The sequence below is a fragment of the Crocodylus porosus genome, unplaced genomic scaffold (assembly GCF_001723895.1).
Source record: "Crocodylus porosus isolate Cpor-Errol unplaced genomic scaffold, CroPor_comp1, whole genome shotgun sequence".
NCBI classification, from domain to species: Eukaryota; Metazoa; Chordata; order Crocodylia; family Crocodylidae; genus Crocodylus; species Crocodylus porosus.
Genome location: NW_017728951.1, coordinates 20,425,986 through 20,441,700, shown reverse-complemented (window position 1 = coordinate 20,441,700; position 15,715 = coordinate 20,425,986). Strand labels below are relative to the sequence as shown.

The 15,715-nt window shown below is 39.6% G+C and overlaps 1 protein-coding gene across 1 annotated transcript in view; it reads left to right on the top strand.

Moving 5' to 3' along the window:
* Window positions 1–15,715, top strand: part of SMC3 (structural maintenance of chromosomes 3) — a 43,649-nt gene that overhangs the window by 21,664 nt on the left and 6,270 nt on the right. Inside the window, exons 13-21 of the mRNA XM_019556024.1 lie at window positions 852–1,065; window positions 4,451–4,554; window positions 4,804–4,903; window positions 6,302–6,462; window positions 7,771–7,912; window positions 8,990–9,140; window positions 10,738–10,890; window positions 13,624–13,775; window positions 14,814–14,972. Of these exons, the coding sequence (XP_019411569.1) occupies window positions 852–1,065; window positions 4,451–4,554; window positions 4,804–4,903; window positions 6,302–6,462; window positions 7,771–7,912; window positions 8,990–9,140; window positions 10,738–10,890; window positions 13,624–13,775; window positions 14,814–14,972 (1,336 nt within the window). The remainder of the gene's footprint in view (window positions 1–851; window positions 1,066–4,450; window positions 4,555–4,803; window positions 4,904–6,301; window positions 6,463–7,770; window positions 7,913–8,989; window positions 9,141–10,737; window positions 10,891–13,623; window positions 13,776–14,813; window positions 14,973–15,715) is intronic.

The window sequence follows — 15,715 nt, the reverse complement described above, 5'->3', positions numbered from 1 at the left end:
GAAACAGGGACTCCCCCAATGCCTGCTGGTCCCCTCTGACTAGTTTGTAACAGGCCACTAGATCCCCCTCAGCCTTCTCTTGTGGAGGCTGAATAGGTTCAGGTCCTGTAGCCTCTCCTCATAGGGCCTGCCCTGCTGCCCCCTGATCATGTGAGTGGTCCTCCTCTGGACCCTTTCCATGTTGTCCACATCCCTCCTGAAGTACAGCGCCCAGAACTGGACACAGTACTCCAGCTGCGGCCTGACCAGTGTCGCATAGAGGGGGAGGATCACCTCCTTGGACCTGCATCTGCGGATGCATGACGAGGTGAGGTTGGCCTTTCTGACCAAGTCCCCACACTACCGGCCCATGTTCATTGTGGCATCAGTAATATTCCAAGATCCTTTTCTGCCTGTGCACTGATGAGAAGGGGGTTCCCCAGCCTGTAGGTATGGTGCTGGTTCTTCCTTCCCAGGTGCAGCATCTTGCAGTTGTCAGTGTTGAGTCCCATCCTGTTCTCATCTGCCCACCCCTGTAACCTGTCTAGGTCTCATTGCAGCCTATTCCTCCCTGAATGAAAGAGTACTTTTGTTTTCACTGTCATGCTTCAAAGAGCAACTACAAGAGAATAAATGAAAATTCAAAAAAGTAGTATTAATGCGCTTCTGTGAGTTGAACTGTGCCCCTACTTTGTTTCCCTCCCCTTTTTATTAAGCTCTTCCTGGGATTATGGTACAGTTTACAAAAATAATTTGGGTGTTTGTTTTAATTAATTGACATTTGGTAACTATTTATAAATTTGATTGTACTCTTGGATGTTTTCTGAATTGAGTTAATTTAGGAGAGTTCTTTTTTTTCCCCTCTCAACTAGATTAGCTCAAGCTACCCAGGAAAGAACAGATCTTTATGCAAAACAAGGTCGTGGAAGTCAGTTTACCTCCAAGGAAGAAAGAGATAAGTGGATTAAAAAGGAACTGAAGTCTCTAGATCAGGCCATCAATGACAAGAAACGGCAGATTGCAGCTATCCACAAGGATTTAGAGGATACAGAGGCTAATAAAGAGAAGAATCTGGAGCAGTACAGTGTAAGGCATCCTGAGCTTCTTACTGTGTAGACATATTTTGAGAGAGGAGGCAAAACAGTTGTCAGTAATTGCATTTCTTTCAGTGAGTAATAATTGAATTTCCTTTTAGATATACAAGACAGAAAACTTTTCTTGCACTGGTCTCTAAAGTAGAGTATTATTAGGAATTCTTACTAAACAGTTTTCAAATATTGACTTTATCAATATACATATTAGGGGCTTTTTGGGTCCCCTCTTTCTCCCTTCTACGATTCTTGAGGCGGAGTGAAATCAGTACTCAACCACCTCTTGCAAGGTAGCATGTCCATGCCTTTCTGTATGCAGTAGGTTAAAGGGACTTTTGGTAAGTTGATGAAGTTTAGGCTTTAAGCATTGTAAAAATATTGTAGCAATGTTGTCCTGAAATGTTTAAAACAAACAAAAAACCCCACTGTCCTTCTGTTCACTCATTCCATGGGTTGAGGGAGCCCTTTCCTTTGTTCCAAGTTAAATAATTCCACAAACTTTAATGTAGGATTAGCATTTTGCATGATACGTCTTGATAGGAATCTGCTTCCATGTGCATGAAGAGAAGAATACTGTGCATGAATACTTGTCTAAAGCAGTCAAGCTTCTTTGGGTACATGTGATATCTTTTAGACCAACTAAATAGTTGGGAAAATTGTTCTTTGCAGGCTTTCAGGCACAAACACCCTTCTTCAGGCACATAGAGAGTCTGCTGGTGAACTGTGTCCTCTCCTGGGTAGAACAGAAGCCAACAAAATGACTATAGCAGTGGTTCCTTGGACTCCAGGCACTCCTTCATAACTTTTTGTGACTTGAGTGGCACCCAGTTTCAAAAATTTATATATTATAGTGCTTACCTTCTTGCAGAGGTGATGGAGGATTGACCAGACAGGGACAAGCCTGAAGTTGTGCTTGTGCTAAGCTTATCCATTTCTCTTCACACCTCAGTTATTTTCTTATACCTTCCCTTTAAAGGACCTGGCTGTAACCCATGGTGTTGTGGCATCCTGGTTGAGAATCACCAGTCTAGAGCAATTTGCCAGTAAAAGCAAAATAGAAGAATTGCAGAGGGGTAGTTTGGGGGGCTGTAAGCAGAGTTGGTTCTGATTATCCTGTCTTTTGACTCTGATGAAAGTAGGAGTGCCTTGGCCCATTACACACATAACCCTTCCAGGCTGTGTTGCTGCCCCTTTGCCAGGAGGTGGCCAGAGAGAGCCCCACAGATTGTTCTCTGAAATGAACCACAATTGCATTTAATTGCAGCTCACTTAACTCACTGACACACAGTGATGTCCCAGGAAAAACTCTTAGCACCGCCTTAATTTAGTATACTTTGCTGATACTGGAAGCAGAGACAAGTACATCAGTGCCTGTAGGATCTGGCAACAAAAGGCTTTCTGCCTGTAGGATCTGGCAACAGAAGGCTTTCTACCAGGGAAAAGTGTAATGTCTGCATATAACCCAAGTGGTATGTTCCTTTTGCGTGTGTTTGTGTACAAAGCTGTCACTGCAATATCAAAACAAAGATTCCTTTTCAGATCCACGTATGAAAAATTGGGTCCAACTTCTCCAAAAGTAAATATCTGCCCAGAGTTGTTCATGTGTTTGGGTATAGGGGTACTTTTTCTAGAAAGCTCAAGATAAAGCACTTGAAACGGAAAGGATTAAATGAAGCGATCTCATCTCTTCATTCACTGTTTGTCTTGTGGCTTTAGCTATTCTGAAAGCATGTCACAGAGGCATTGCTCTACTTGTCTGAACCCATGGAGCTGCTCATTTGTGGAGTGGAATGTGCTCTGCAGCTTCTTTATAGGATTTAGCAGTGGATGTTCTCCCTTCGTATATGTGAGCTCCAGCAAACAGCACGATCAAAATGCTGCTGGGGTGTTGCACTTTTGCTTCTACAGGTTGTAATTAAAAAACACACGGACCCTGTTTTCAGCAGAGGAATGGGTCTGTCTTGTGATATCCAGTTGAAATACTGTACACATATTTTCAATCATGTTTATAATAATCATTTATAAGGAATGTTCCTGAATCTAGATTGAAAGAAAAAAAACCTGACAGCAGCTTTGATGGCCTTATACTGTCTATTTTATTAGAGTTTCAGATCCAGCTTAAACAACTTATTTAATGGGTGTTGATTTTGCTGAACTGTGTTAGGTCCCACAGCATGTCAGAAGCAGCTATATAAATGAAGAATTGCCTCTGACCAGTTATATGCCTGTGCAGGGAGTATGCCATTATGCTTAATGTGCTGACAGATGCTGTTCTTACCATCTCTGTTGTGTGATATATCTGTCAAACTTAGTAGATATATATAAATGGTATATAATAAATGGACAGCCTGATAAAATTTATGAACATAGTTGTACTGGAGAAGAACGTGTTCTGCGAGTATAAAAGGTACTTTGGGGGAGAGCAAGTTTACTCTAGCAATATTCATTCTGGGCTGGTTAAATGAGGGAAGTGATACTGATTTCTGGCTGTTTGTCTGTACTAGCAGAGTTTTTACACCCAGTCAATAGCTCTTAAGCATCTATTTTCTCTGGAAGTAGGGGAAAAAGTCCTTAATAGGCTGGTTGTCAAAGGTGTCTTGGTTCTGGAGTTGTTAATTTGTTTCAGGAAGATGGGTATGTGGGCAGGAGAGATCTAATTAAAGTGAAAGAATTGTGTAGTGTTTTTACAACGTGGAGACATTTCAAAGAATCTGATCTAGAGGCTGAAAAGAGCCAAGGTAAAAAAAAGAGGTATTTTAAGATCACAGATAATATTGGCAGCAATATGGAATAGACTTCTGTCTATTAAAGTGATAAAAGCAGTGAAAGCCATTGGTCTCAGCAAGGGTCAGAAGAATGTCTACTGAGAAGTACGTCCAGAGCACTGCTCTTGAGTAGCTGCTGTTAAGCTGGTACCAGCAACTCTGTTGGAGAACTTGTGAGAATCATGATTGTAGTAACAATGTATTCTTACTGCAGTCTGGATGTTGCTGGCCCATTATTAATTTTGTATATGAAGGAACAGACTTCTGGGTAGGTGTCAGTGGTATTCTGGTATAATTCCACTACTTGGTGTAATTCATGATAGCTGTGAGCATGTTCCTGTCTATTTGCTAACTTCAAGAGGTGGCTGGAATGTCAAAATTGGCAGAATGAATCTTTCTAATTCTTTCTATCTGGTTTTGTTAACATCTGGTCTGTCTCCCACCTCTGAAGAGCTGTTGGCTGGCTTTGTTGCAATTTTAATGCAAGCCATAGAAAAAGTTGTGAACACCTCATTCATAATTTTTCAGCTGTTGTAATAATGTGGATAAGAATAGGAATGTGAACCTAAAGAGTTACAGCTTACAGACAATTATTTTCTTTTTTATGTGCATTAGAAATTGGACCAGGATCTTAATGAAGTGAAGGCTCGTGTTGAAGAACTGGACAGAAAATATTACGAAGTGAAAAACAAAAAAGATGAACTACAGAGTGAAAGAAAGTTAGTAACTCAGTAAAATGAGATTTATTTTGTGTGTAAAGTGCTCCAGCTGTGAAGTTAATGTGGCATAGTTACCTAGGTATTTTGAAATTCATCTAAAGTTTAACCTTGTACATCTTTTTTTTTTTTCTTTTAAGAAGAATTTAGTGTTCTAGAAGAAGAGTTAACTTGGTTTGTATTCATTTTAAGAATTTCCTAATGATCAAGAGTTCTTAATAACGTTAAGCTGACTTTAGTCTTGTTTTGCAGTTATCTGTGGAGAGAGGAGAATGCAGAACAACAAGCTCTAGCTGCAAAACGAGAGGACTTGGAAAAAAAACAGCAGCTTCTTAGAGCAGCAACAGGAAAGGTGCAAACTGATCAATCTTTTTAAAAAATTGGTAAATCTTAAAGGAAACATAATGCTTACTGCTGCAGATTTACAGTATTTGTGCTCAGATCAAGGTTGACAGCATATTTTATAAGCCCTATTTTTCAGATATTTACAGTCTGTCTTGGGGCATGGGAGATACTACTGCAGGCTTGACTGCTAAGCTGCTGTGTTACCAGTTACCAATCAATCATGATTCACGCATGGACCAGCTCAATACACAGGACTTAGCTAATGTAACCAGTTAATTGCACCTACAAAGCCAAACTAAGGACAAGAAAGACTCAATACAGACAATCAACTGCCCCAGGACGGACACAGTCAGTCCCACAAGCACCCATGTCACAAGTTTTGGCTGCCAGCACCTAGGGGTGCAGGGCCCCAGAACACCCCTGCACCGACCTCCTCAACAGCTGGCAGGCATCGTGGCCTCAGCAGGGGCGACCATCCCTGCAGCTGTCACTCCACTGCACCTTAACACACAGTGTCACCCGTCACGAGTTTTGCTTGTCCTCAACTTGAGGTGTAGTTCTCCCCAACCCCCTGCACTGATCTTCTTGAAATTTGGTAGGCTTTTTGGCCTCAGTAAGAGCTACCATCCCTGCAGTTCTGAACCCTCTGTGGGGGGGATGTGACAAGAGCTTTGCTTTCAAGAATTTGGGGTACAGCTCTCCCTAAACCCCTGCACCAATCTTCTTGAAACTTGACAGGTTTCATGCTCTTAGCAGAGGCTACCAATCCTGTAAATTTCATCCAAATTGGACAAAAAACAACACAGTTATAGATATTTCATTGATTCCCCTATTATACCCTGTGGCCGGATCTCCGAGGCGGCTCCAAAACTTCAGAGCAGCTTTGGCCAGATCGAGGCAGAAACCCAGTCCCGAGCTCTGAATTGGATCACTGCCATCCAAAGCAGCCAGATCCAAAGCTAGATCGGATCACTGCCAGCTCACACAGGCCTACCTGCAATCTCTAGAAGAAGTTGCTTGACAAACTCAAAATCAAAGCAGAAAGTTCATAAATTGTTATCAGTTTGTATTTTAAGTTGGCCTTTTTACTTGTCACAAGTGTTCTGAAGCGGGTATGCTCAGCCATTCGTGCCATGTCATTTGGCCTGCAGGGCTCCCTACCTCCCAGCCCTGCATGCTAGGTTGGGCATGCGGGGATGGCACAAGGCCCAGTTCTGCAACGGGGACTGAACCTGAACTATGAGGAGCGGGGGGGGCGGGTGGTGTCCCATACCACTCATCTGGTCCATGGGGCCAAAAGGATGAGCACCACTATTCTAAAGCAAAAGCTGGGATTTGAAGTTTTTCCTAGTTTATATAATCCCTGAGGTCTCATAACAACATCTGTTATGTCTTAATATGGCAGGCAATTCTAAATGGTATAGACAGCATAAATAAGGTTTTGGAGCACTTCCGTCGAAAAGGCATAAACCAGCATGTTCTAAATGGCTATCATGGTATTGTGATGAATAACTTTGAGTGCGAACCTGCTTTCTACACTTGTGTTGAAGTTACTGCGGGGAACAGGTAATAACTAAATAATATTTAGTATTCTGAACCTTTTAAAAATTCTTTTTCAGTTGGAGTGGACAAGGTTGGAGGTACTGTGTTCTGTATGTTGGAATACAGTTATTGGCACAAACTTGCCACGGGACGGTTTATTCTTTTGAGGCCCATGTTGTACCTTTTGTCCGTGCTAGATGCCTATGGATAAAATAAGCGAACTTCCAGAAGGCCAAAAAGACACCAAAAAAAAGAACTCTACCCTGTTGATACCCCCTTTTCTCAGTTTTCCCCTTTAGAAAAATCCTTGTGATTTGCCCAGAAGATCAATAGGCTTGGTCTTTGAGCAAATCCTGGAGCAAGTTCAAAACTCAGGAGTTTCAGTGAACGCTGTCTGTAGTCAATTTGCCTGAACGTTCTGGGAAAATTTGAACTGTAGAAAGGGTGGTCTCTTTGATATCTAGGGTTGAAATCATCAAGGGTTATCATTTGAACGATGTCTGAAGCATTCTGAGTAGGCTCAAGTAGAGTATGTTGCAGTTACTTCAGTCCAGAGATGATAATGACATTAATATCTGTAGAATTCCACATTGGAAGGTCACAGACCTTTAGCCATGCACAGCAATCAAAACGGTTACCTTTTCTGAATCCAAATACATAGTTTTAAAGAAATATGGTTGGCACCATCACCTTTGTCACACTTTATTTTCATTAAGTACAATGGGATATTATGTTCAATGTATTAAATCAATTGAGGTGTATTTAATAGGCAGAAATCAACTACTCCATAGATTGCAAATAGTAGCTTTTGGGCTCCCCTTGATTGCTTTTGGCAATTGATGCCACATGGAAAATACTGCAATTACTCTTTTATTAGATGCCTATATGTTGTTTGTTTGGAGCGGAAGGATTTAGTTGTGCCTAGATATGATAACATGTTTGTACAGCCTCTTTTGTTTATAAAGCTATACAGGAGAGCAAGGTAGATTGAATTGCCTTGCTTTTTTAAGGCTGAAACAGGAATATGCAGCAGATTGGGGGGTACCTTAATCTGTAATCTAAATGATATTGTGTGATCTGTTCTAAATGATATTGAATGAGAGACACTTACAGGAGGAGTAGAAGTTCCTACAACTAATAATTATTATTGTTATTAATAGAAGTTTCATCAGTTTTAGAACCATGAAAACTTGTGTTTTCTGAGGCACACTGGTACTGGAAACTATAGAGAAAATAGAATGTAGTGTTTACATTTTGCACACTTCCATTCCTGATGGAAAATAGTGATGATTTTGATATAACCAACTCTTGGTTATTTCTTTGTTAAACAAGGTTATTTTATCACATTGTGGATTCTGATGAAGTCAGTACAAAGATTTTAATGGAGTTTAATAAAATGAACCTTCCTGGAGAAGTAACTTTTCTGCCTCTTAACAAGCTGGACGTTAGAGATACTGCTTACCCTGAGACGAATGTGAGTCATTATATTTATGTCAGTGATTCCTATCCCCCAGTGAAGTATTTAGATTTATGTTGTTATTTAAACTACAGATGCTGTTTATTACTCATTGGGTGCTTCTACACATCACCCTGCAGCGATGCAGTGTGGCGATGTGCAACACGTTACGGCGATGTATTGATCACACGGGTCTACACATGCTTGCCAGCTGCATTGCCATAGCGGCATGCTCCCCAATTATAGTGTGCTGCTACAGTGACATAGTGGCAGAATCTAACTGCACCGCATTTACGGCGCAGTAACCACCAACACTGCACTTTTTGGAAGTACTAAAGTGCCGTAGCAGCATTGCCATATGGCAACGTGTAGATGCAGCCATCATGTTTTATTATTCGTTGTTTCAGAGTGGCGTATTAATGCTTCTGTATTATGTCACAATATGATATCCTAGATCATTTTATGTAAAGAAGTTATAATAACAGATATAATGACGTAATATTTTTGCTGAAAAAATACACGCATAGTTAAATGCGCTACAGCAGCTTGATCCTGTTCCTGTTAGTCATTGACAGATCTTCTGTTTGCTTCAATGAAAGTAGGAAAAAGCTCTCAGTCTGGGCCTTCAAGACTTTAAGAATTGTTTATACCTAAACTGCATGTGCAGAATTTCTGGTTTATCTTGAAAATGTTTAATATGCCTACTGTCTTAATTGTTTATATAAAAGCGATCATGTAGATCATCCATAATGTATACACAATCAGAGGTATTATAAATATAACTTATGATGGCGCACACAATTTGACTCAAGTTCTAAAAGCTCTTTGCCTGTAAGGTATACGTTGTGTGTTAATTTTCTCTATAATTTCTAATGCTTTATTTCCTTAAATTAAAAATACAGAAGGTCTTAATATAAATTAGCAGGCCTTACTAAAAATTGGAGGACAAAGTTTATTTAAAACTTTAAGTATTTTAACATTTTTTACTTGCAGTTGCCCTGTACATGAGCACAGTGCTTTAATATCTGTGCCTTATGAGTTCAGCCTGTTGTTGATATCATACTATTTTTGTTGATATGACTGCTACATTTTCAGGATGCTATTCCTATGATCAGTAAACTGAGATACAATCCAAGATTTGACAAAGCCTTCAAACATGTTTTTGGAAAGACTCTAATCTGTCGTAGCATGGAGGTATCTACTCAGTTGGCTAGAGCTTTCACTATGGATTGTATTACTTTGGAAGGTATGTACAGAATCATAAAAATTATGGTGTGGTAGGAAAAGAGGGCCACTGGAGATTAAGGTTCTTTGAAGATAGTTTATTATTGTCCCAGTTTTCTTTGTAAAACCTGATAATTTAGTAACTGATCTGGTAAGCGAGGTTAGACAAACTAAACGTCAATACAGCTACGATGTCAAAGTACAAAATCCTTCTGTAAGTTCCTTAAGCTTTTTGTGACTTGAGGTGTTAAGTCAGTAGGAGTCTCTTCCCATTCTAGAAGCTTACCAGGTGGATTAGGCTTCTATCCAAATTTGTATTCAGCTTAGCCAGTGTCTGTCCCTAAGGTATTGAGAGCTGATGCTACTAGAATTAAAACACCTCCCATGGCATGAAGGGCAAGTTGAGTACTTCAGCGTACCAGTAGCACATTTGTGCAGTATTGCTGCCTTGACTAGGCATCCTCCTGTTTTGGGAAAGCAGTCTCCCTAGTAGTCATTCTGCTACTTCTTTTCCCTTTGTAATATTTCTCAAAAGTGCTCCTGTATATCAGTAGCTTGCAACATTCTTGAACTTGAGGCATGCCCCTGGAGTCTTGGCATCTGGCCATAAATTTTGTGACTTGAGTGGCACCCACTTTCAAAAATTGATTTATGTATTTTATAGGACTTGCTACCTTGCAGAAGGGCTGGGCAGTTTGGGTGGGGTGGCATCCAGATGGGGACAAGCCCGAACCTGAGCTTTTATCGGCTTCTCTCCTCACACCGTGTGGCACCCTTCAATGGCTCTGGCAGCACCCCTGGGCTCCGGGAGCACCCTAGCTAAGAATCACTTTCCACGCTCAAGAGAATACTAGCTAATTAGTATCTGCAGTTCTCTGGTTCATTTGCGAACAGTCGCACCACAACTTTTCCTTCTGTTTTCCAGAGTTTATTTTTAATGGCTTTTTAGGTTGAGAGAACCAAAGGGCCGCTCAGCCCACAGTCCGTTCTATAAACAGGAATCTAAACGTTAGGAACGTGGCCTTGCATGGCTCAAGTAACTCTGCATCAGCAGAGTTTTAGCATACATATGCACAGATTGTTAGGCAGAGGCAGCTCTCAGAACCACAGTTTGTGGCAGATTAATCTAGGTTAGGCTTGGCGATCTATGGGTAAAATTTGAATTGAGATGGCAATTAAGAGATAGCAATTACACGTAAAGAATTAAGTTGGAAGACTTGGTACAAAGCATGAGCTCTAAAAACAAATTTTAGTTCAAGTTTTTGGGGGGCTTTGTTCATTTTTTTTTTTTTTTTTTTTTTTTTAAAGGAGAGATTTAAGCTAATAAAACCAGTTGAATTGGTTACTGCTGAGAAGGTGCTAGGGACCTGCTTACCTTGAGCAATTTAAATCCACTTTTGAAAACAATACTAAAAAACCCCACAATTTGCCTTCAGTATGTGAAATTTAATTACAAATGTTAAATACTCATCTCCATTGAATTGTATAGAATCTCTATAGAAAAATTAACAGTAGTTAAAATATAAGCATAGTCATGGCTTTTTGTAGGAACAGCTTTTTAAACATTATTAATGTGGGCATGTACTACACAGTTGCATTTAATTTTGTTACCTTCCTAGGTGATCAAGTCAGCCATCGTGGTGCTTTAACTGGAGGTTATTATGATACAAGAAAGTCTCGACTTGAACTGCAGAAAGATGTTAGAAAGGCAGAAGAGGAACTTGGTGAACTTGAGGCAAAACTTAACGAAAATTTGCGTAGAAACATTGAAAATATCCTTTTTGACATATTTGTTCATGTTTTTGGGAAATATTTCATGATAGGATGACTATTTGACAATGAAGATGATGAGGGAGAAATAAGTTGTGTGGATATGTTGTGTTAGGAGTCAGCTGGTAAGTGGTGCGTCACTGTTTATTTGGTCCCCATACTAGCCATTTGTATAAAGCAAGGGGTAAAGTAGGAAATAAATTCAGCACAGTACAACTCACGGAGGAATATCTTCTTAATAAATTTGTGTACCAGAGTAATAGAGGTTTGTATTTTTGGAGACATGAATTTCTAGTATAGCACAAAAAATTCTTGGCTATATTAATGGAAATTCATAGTATGGATAGTGCTAATAAATTAATAGATATTATTAAATGATTTAATTGTCAGTGACCAAGAGGTAACAAGGTGTTTATAAATTATACTTTAGAACAATATTTAAAATGTACCATTTATGACAGATGTGATTTTTCTAGTTTATAAATCATTTCTTCATTTTTATACAGTATATAAATTATAATTGAGAAAAGAATATTATATCGTGCAGAATTTCATGTACCATGGCTTATGTATTTGGGATTAAGGACAAACTGGTTCAATCAGTTATAGTCTTTCAGAAAATATTATGTTTCTAAAGTATTGAGACTGAGTGGGGGAGTCCAGCTTCTTAACATTGTTGCCATTTAGTGCAGCCCAGATTTAATTGTGAGAATTCTGTGTTTAAACATTTTTAAGTGAATTTGTTTTTCATAATTTCTGCTTTTCATGGCTGTTTTTTTCTCATAGAACAGGATGTAGCCATAGCAAGACACTGTAAATTGAAAGTAGTCTGTATTTGAATAGGTGTGATGCATCATATTTACTCAGTTCCAAGGCTGAAGACATCTTTTCCCTGTTCAGCGAGGAGGGAAAAAAAAGCCCCATCTGACCAGCAACTATCAGGTGGCTCTAGCTCTGAGGAGCAGCCAGCCGCAGCTGGGGAAGACAATCAGCAGCTTGCAGGGAGGAAACTTAAGTGGCTGCTCCGTGCCCGGCTCCATTCTCCTAGCGTCCCTCCCTGACAAAAATCTGTGTGCTGCTGATGGTGTTACTGGTGAGCTAGGCCCATAATCACTACAAGATTGTCCTGTGCTAGATTTTTAATATCAGTGTAGTTTTGTTCTACGTTATGGGATTCTTTGTCCCATTATTTTACTTGTGTATATGTAAGAGAAGTAGCCCAGTTCTTCCGTTAATCCTTCCAATTTCTTTATACCTCTCTTGTGTTACTTTAAATATCTTTCAAAGAAGAACATTTTGTTTACTCATAAATTAAGTATAAAACTTGGTCAGCTGATAGCTTTGCACGTGTGGTACTTTTTATAGAATAGTAGCGAGGGAAATATTACAGTTGGACAGCGTCTGTGTTTTAAAAAATAAGAACATTTAAGTGATTTTTCTAAATTCCTCATTAAATAGCTTTTGTAAACCTTAAACTTTGTAGTCGTGACAAAACAGCTGTTTTAGAAGCCTGCAAATTATACCCTTCTCAGATTGTTGACTAATATATCAAATAAAGAGTTGCCAAGCTGTCTCAGTATATGGCAAAGTGCAGTGCAGTGCAGTGCAAGTGACTAACATTGTCGATGTTGTAGCTACCAAAGAGAAATTCAAAAGAAATTAGTAAAACTTTAAAGGCACAGTGAATCATGATGACTTATTCTTTCCATGAGTAAATAACACTTGTATGTCTGTAGGACCTTGGTGACATTAAAGCTTTTTAGTAATATTTTTTAAAAATAAATAATATGGAAGAAGCCTTTCATTACTTAGGGAGGTAGAAGGGGGGTCTCTTTTCTTGAAGATAAGTGGTTGTCTCATTCGAAACAATAGCAAACTCCTTTTGATGTCAATGTGGGCAAGATTTCACCTCTACTCTAAAACAGAACTGTCCAGCTGGCAGTCTGTGGGCCTCTTGCAGCCTGCATGTGGTTAAATTGTGCTTCATGGGGCTTGTCAGCACAGTTACTGGAGCTGCTGTTCTTGCATATTCCCAGAACGCAGAAAGTGAATGCCATCACTGTTTGCCCCCCCACCTTTTGCCTACCGTTTAAATGCAGGACCTTCAGGCACTACTGGTGGCAAGGGAAAAGGAAGGGAACAGCAGTGATCCCCCCCCCACTGCAGTCACTTAAGCAAAGTTAAAATTGGGGAGAACTTCACTGTCTGAACCTTGATTCAGAAGGGGATCCCCTTGGAAACTTGGTTCTTGAGATTGGTTTTTGTCAATTTCATGTTGTCTGAATTGGCTTAAAATTATTGTCAGGCATAGAACAGGATGAATAACGCCCTCCTCCTTTTTTGTACTGTACTAAGTACGTTGTTAGGACTTAAATAAGATACTCTGATCTTTTTAATTTTTTTATTAAGAGTTAAGTGCATCTTTAGCTGTCTTGATTACAGGGCTACATATGCTGAAATGTCTTTCCTGGCGATGCTCTCGAAGTAATGTGTTGCAACTTAGAGGAAATGACGTAAACCAACTCAGATCGGTTTTCATTTAAGCTCTTCTGTTTAGCCTGAAGTGAAGGCTTTGTGTAAGAGAGCAGCTGAATGGAACTGGTTCTGAAGTTGCAATGTGGACATTTTTGATAGGGGAGAGCAAATAGTGGGATAATCCCTTTAAGAGCCTTGGGATAAAAATTGCCAAAAATTGAATTTAAAATTTGAGTAGAATTTTCCTTAGCACACGGTATGGATTAACAATGAAATTGACCAACTGATGAACCAGATGCAACAGATTGAGACCCAGCAGAGAAAATTCAAAGCTTCCAGAGACAGTATCTTGTCAGAGATGAAAATGCTGAAAGAGAAGAGGCAGCAGTCTGAAAAAACCTTTATGCCCAAGGTGCGTGTATGTCTGATTGTGTCATAGTTTTTGACATTTGCTTGGTTGGTATCAGTTTACTGTGGAGCAGAGTGTAGAGACTTGTTTCCTGTCACAATGAATGTAGTCTGGATAAACAAACGCTAGAAAATGGAGATATTCAGAGCACTAGGGGCATTTATATACATACTTTTTTGTCCCGCAATGCGCCGGAGATCTGCTGCTTTGGAGCAGACTCGATTAATCAAGATTGTTCCACATGTGAGCTGATGCTCTGCGCCACGTGCAGTTATACAAGTGGCGAAATGCACGTCAGCGTGCAGAAAATGGTGGTGGTGCACTTATGAACTGAAGCTCCTTCTGTGTGTGTTAGGTCAAAACTGCGCCAGCGCCATTTTCTCAGTGCTGATGCACATTTTGCCACTTAACTGTAAGTATCGCAGTGCTGGGTACTTACATGTCTAAAAATAACCTTAGTGACCAAAATGTGGATAATGTCAAGCCACAGGTACACAAGGATATCAAAGGGACGGACATAATTTAAATTTAAATTTAAAATTTAATTTAAATTAATTTTTAATTACATTAAATTTTAAATAATTATTCATTTCTTTTATACTTGTGTTGGGGAAACCTTCAGCTGGAGAAGGTAGTATTCAAGGGAGACACCTGCTACATGTTACATATAACACGCCAGTTACTGGTAAATTGCACAATAAATTCAGATAGGTCACATGTGCATAATAATTATCATGCCATAAAAATGACTATCCAGCTATACAGCCAAACAGCTTCAAAGTTAGTGCTTGAAAATGTGTAATAACTCTATAGCTCGTTTCTATCCAGCTTTAATCTGGACATGTAGCAGGGCCCTTAGAAAAAGTACTAGTGGTCTGGCATAGCTGGGATATGATTTTTGGACAGGTCTGTGGATTATTTATAGTTTTCTATAAAGCTGCCACCCTTGGATATACTTCATACAGGTAGGAAAAGACAGGTTTAGAGAAGTCTGGATGCTTATTTGAGAGATGGTTTCATCTAACATAATCTGATCTGTAGCAACGCAGCTTGCAAAGCTTGGAGGCAAGTCTACATGCCATGGAATCAACTCGGGAATCATTAAAAGCAGAACTTGGAACAGACTTGCTATCTCAGCTCAGCCTAGAGGATCAGAAACGTGTGGATGCTCTTAATGATGAGATTCGACAGTTACAACAAGTAAGGAGAAGTAAGAGGAAAATGTCATGATTCAAAATATAGAATATTTCTTACCTGAAGATGTGAATTCATTTATATGGGCTTTTTATTCGTGCATTATTCCTGCTTTTTATTCTTGCTTTATTCCTGGAAGAGTAGGGCACTGCCATTGATAATACACAGCTCTACAATCTTGGAGCTTCAGCAGGAGCATATTTGCCATTTTATTTTATTTCGTTGTTATCTGTGCTCGCTCTATATTGTATGTCTCTTCTAAACGAAGCTGTCAGACATCTGGACATTTGCCTTGTACTTACTTTAGAACAAGACAAGACAATACCTTTCTTTTCTGCAGTAGCAGTTAAATTTAACTTGTTCCTACACCAGTTTTTGCAGCAAGGAAGGATATATGAGAGGGCTCTTCCAGTAAAACCAGCATGGTTTGGAAAGGCAAATTTATTATTAAAATTGATCTTCCGTATATTTTGAATCCAGGTTACGGTATAGAGACACTAAGTTCTGATTTCATCTGGCCTTTTATATGTGGAGAAATGCTTTGTTTTAAAGGTTTATGCTTTCAAGTTCTTTTGCTCTTTGCTGAGAACTGGAGTCTGATAAAGTAAAAGAGGGTCCAGAGGAGGCCACCTGCATGATCCGGGGACAACAGGGCAGACCCTACAATGAGAGACTGTGGGACCTGAACCTGTTCAGCCTTCACAAGAGAAGGCTGAGGGGGGACCTGGTGACCGTCTGTAAACTCACTA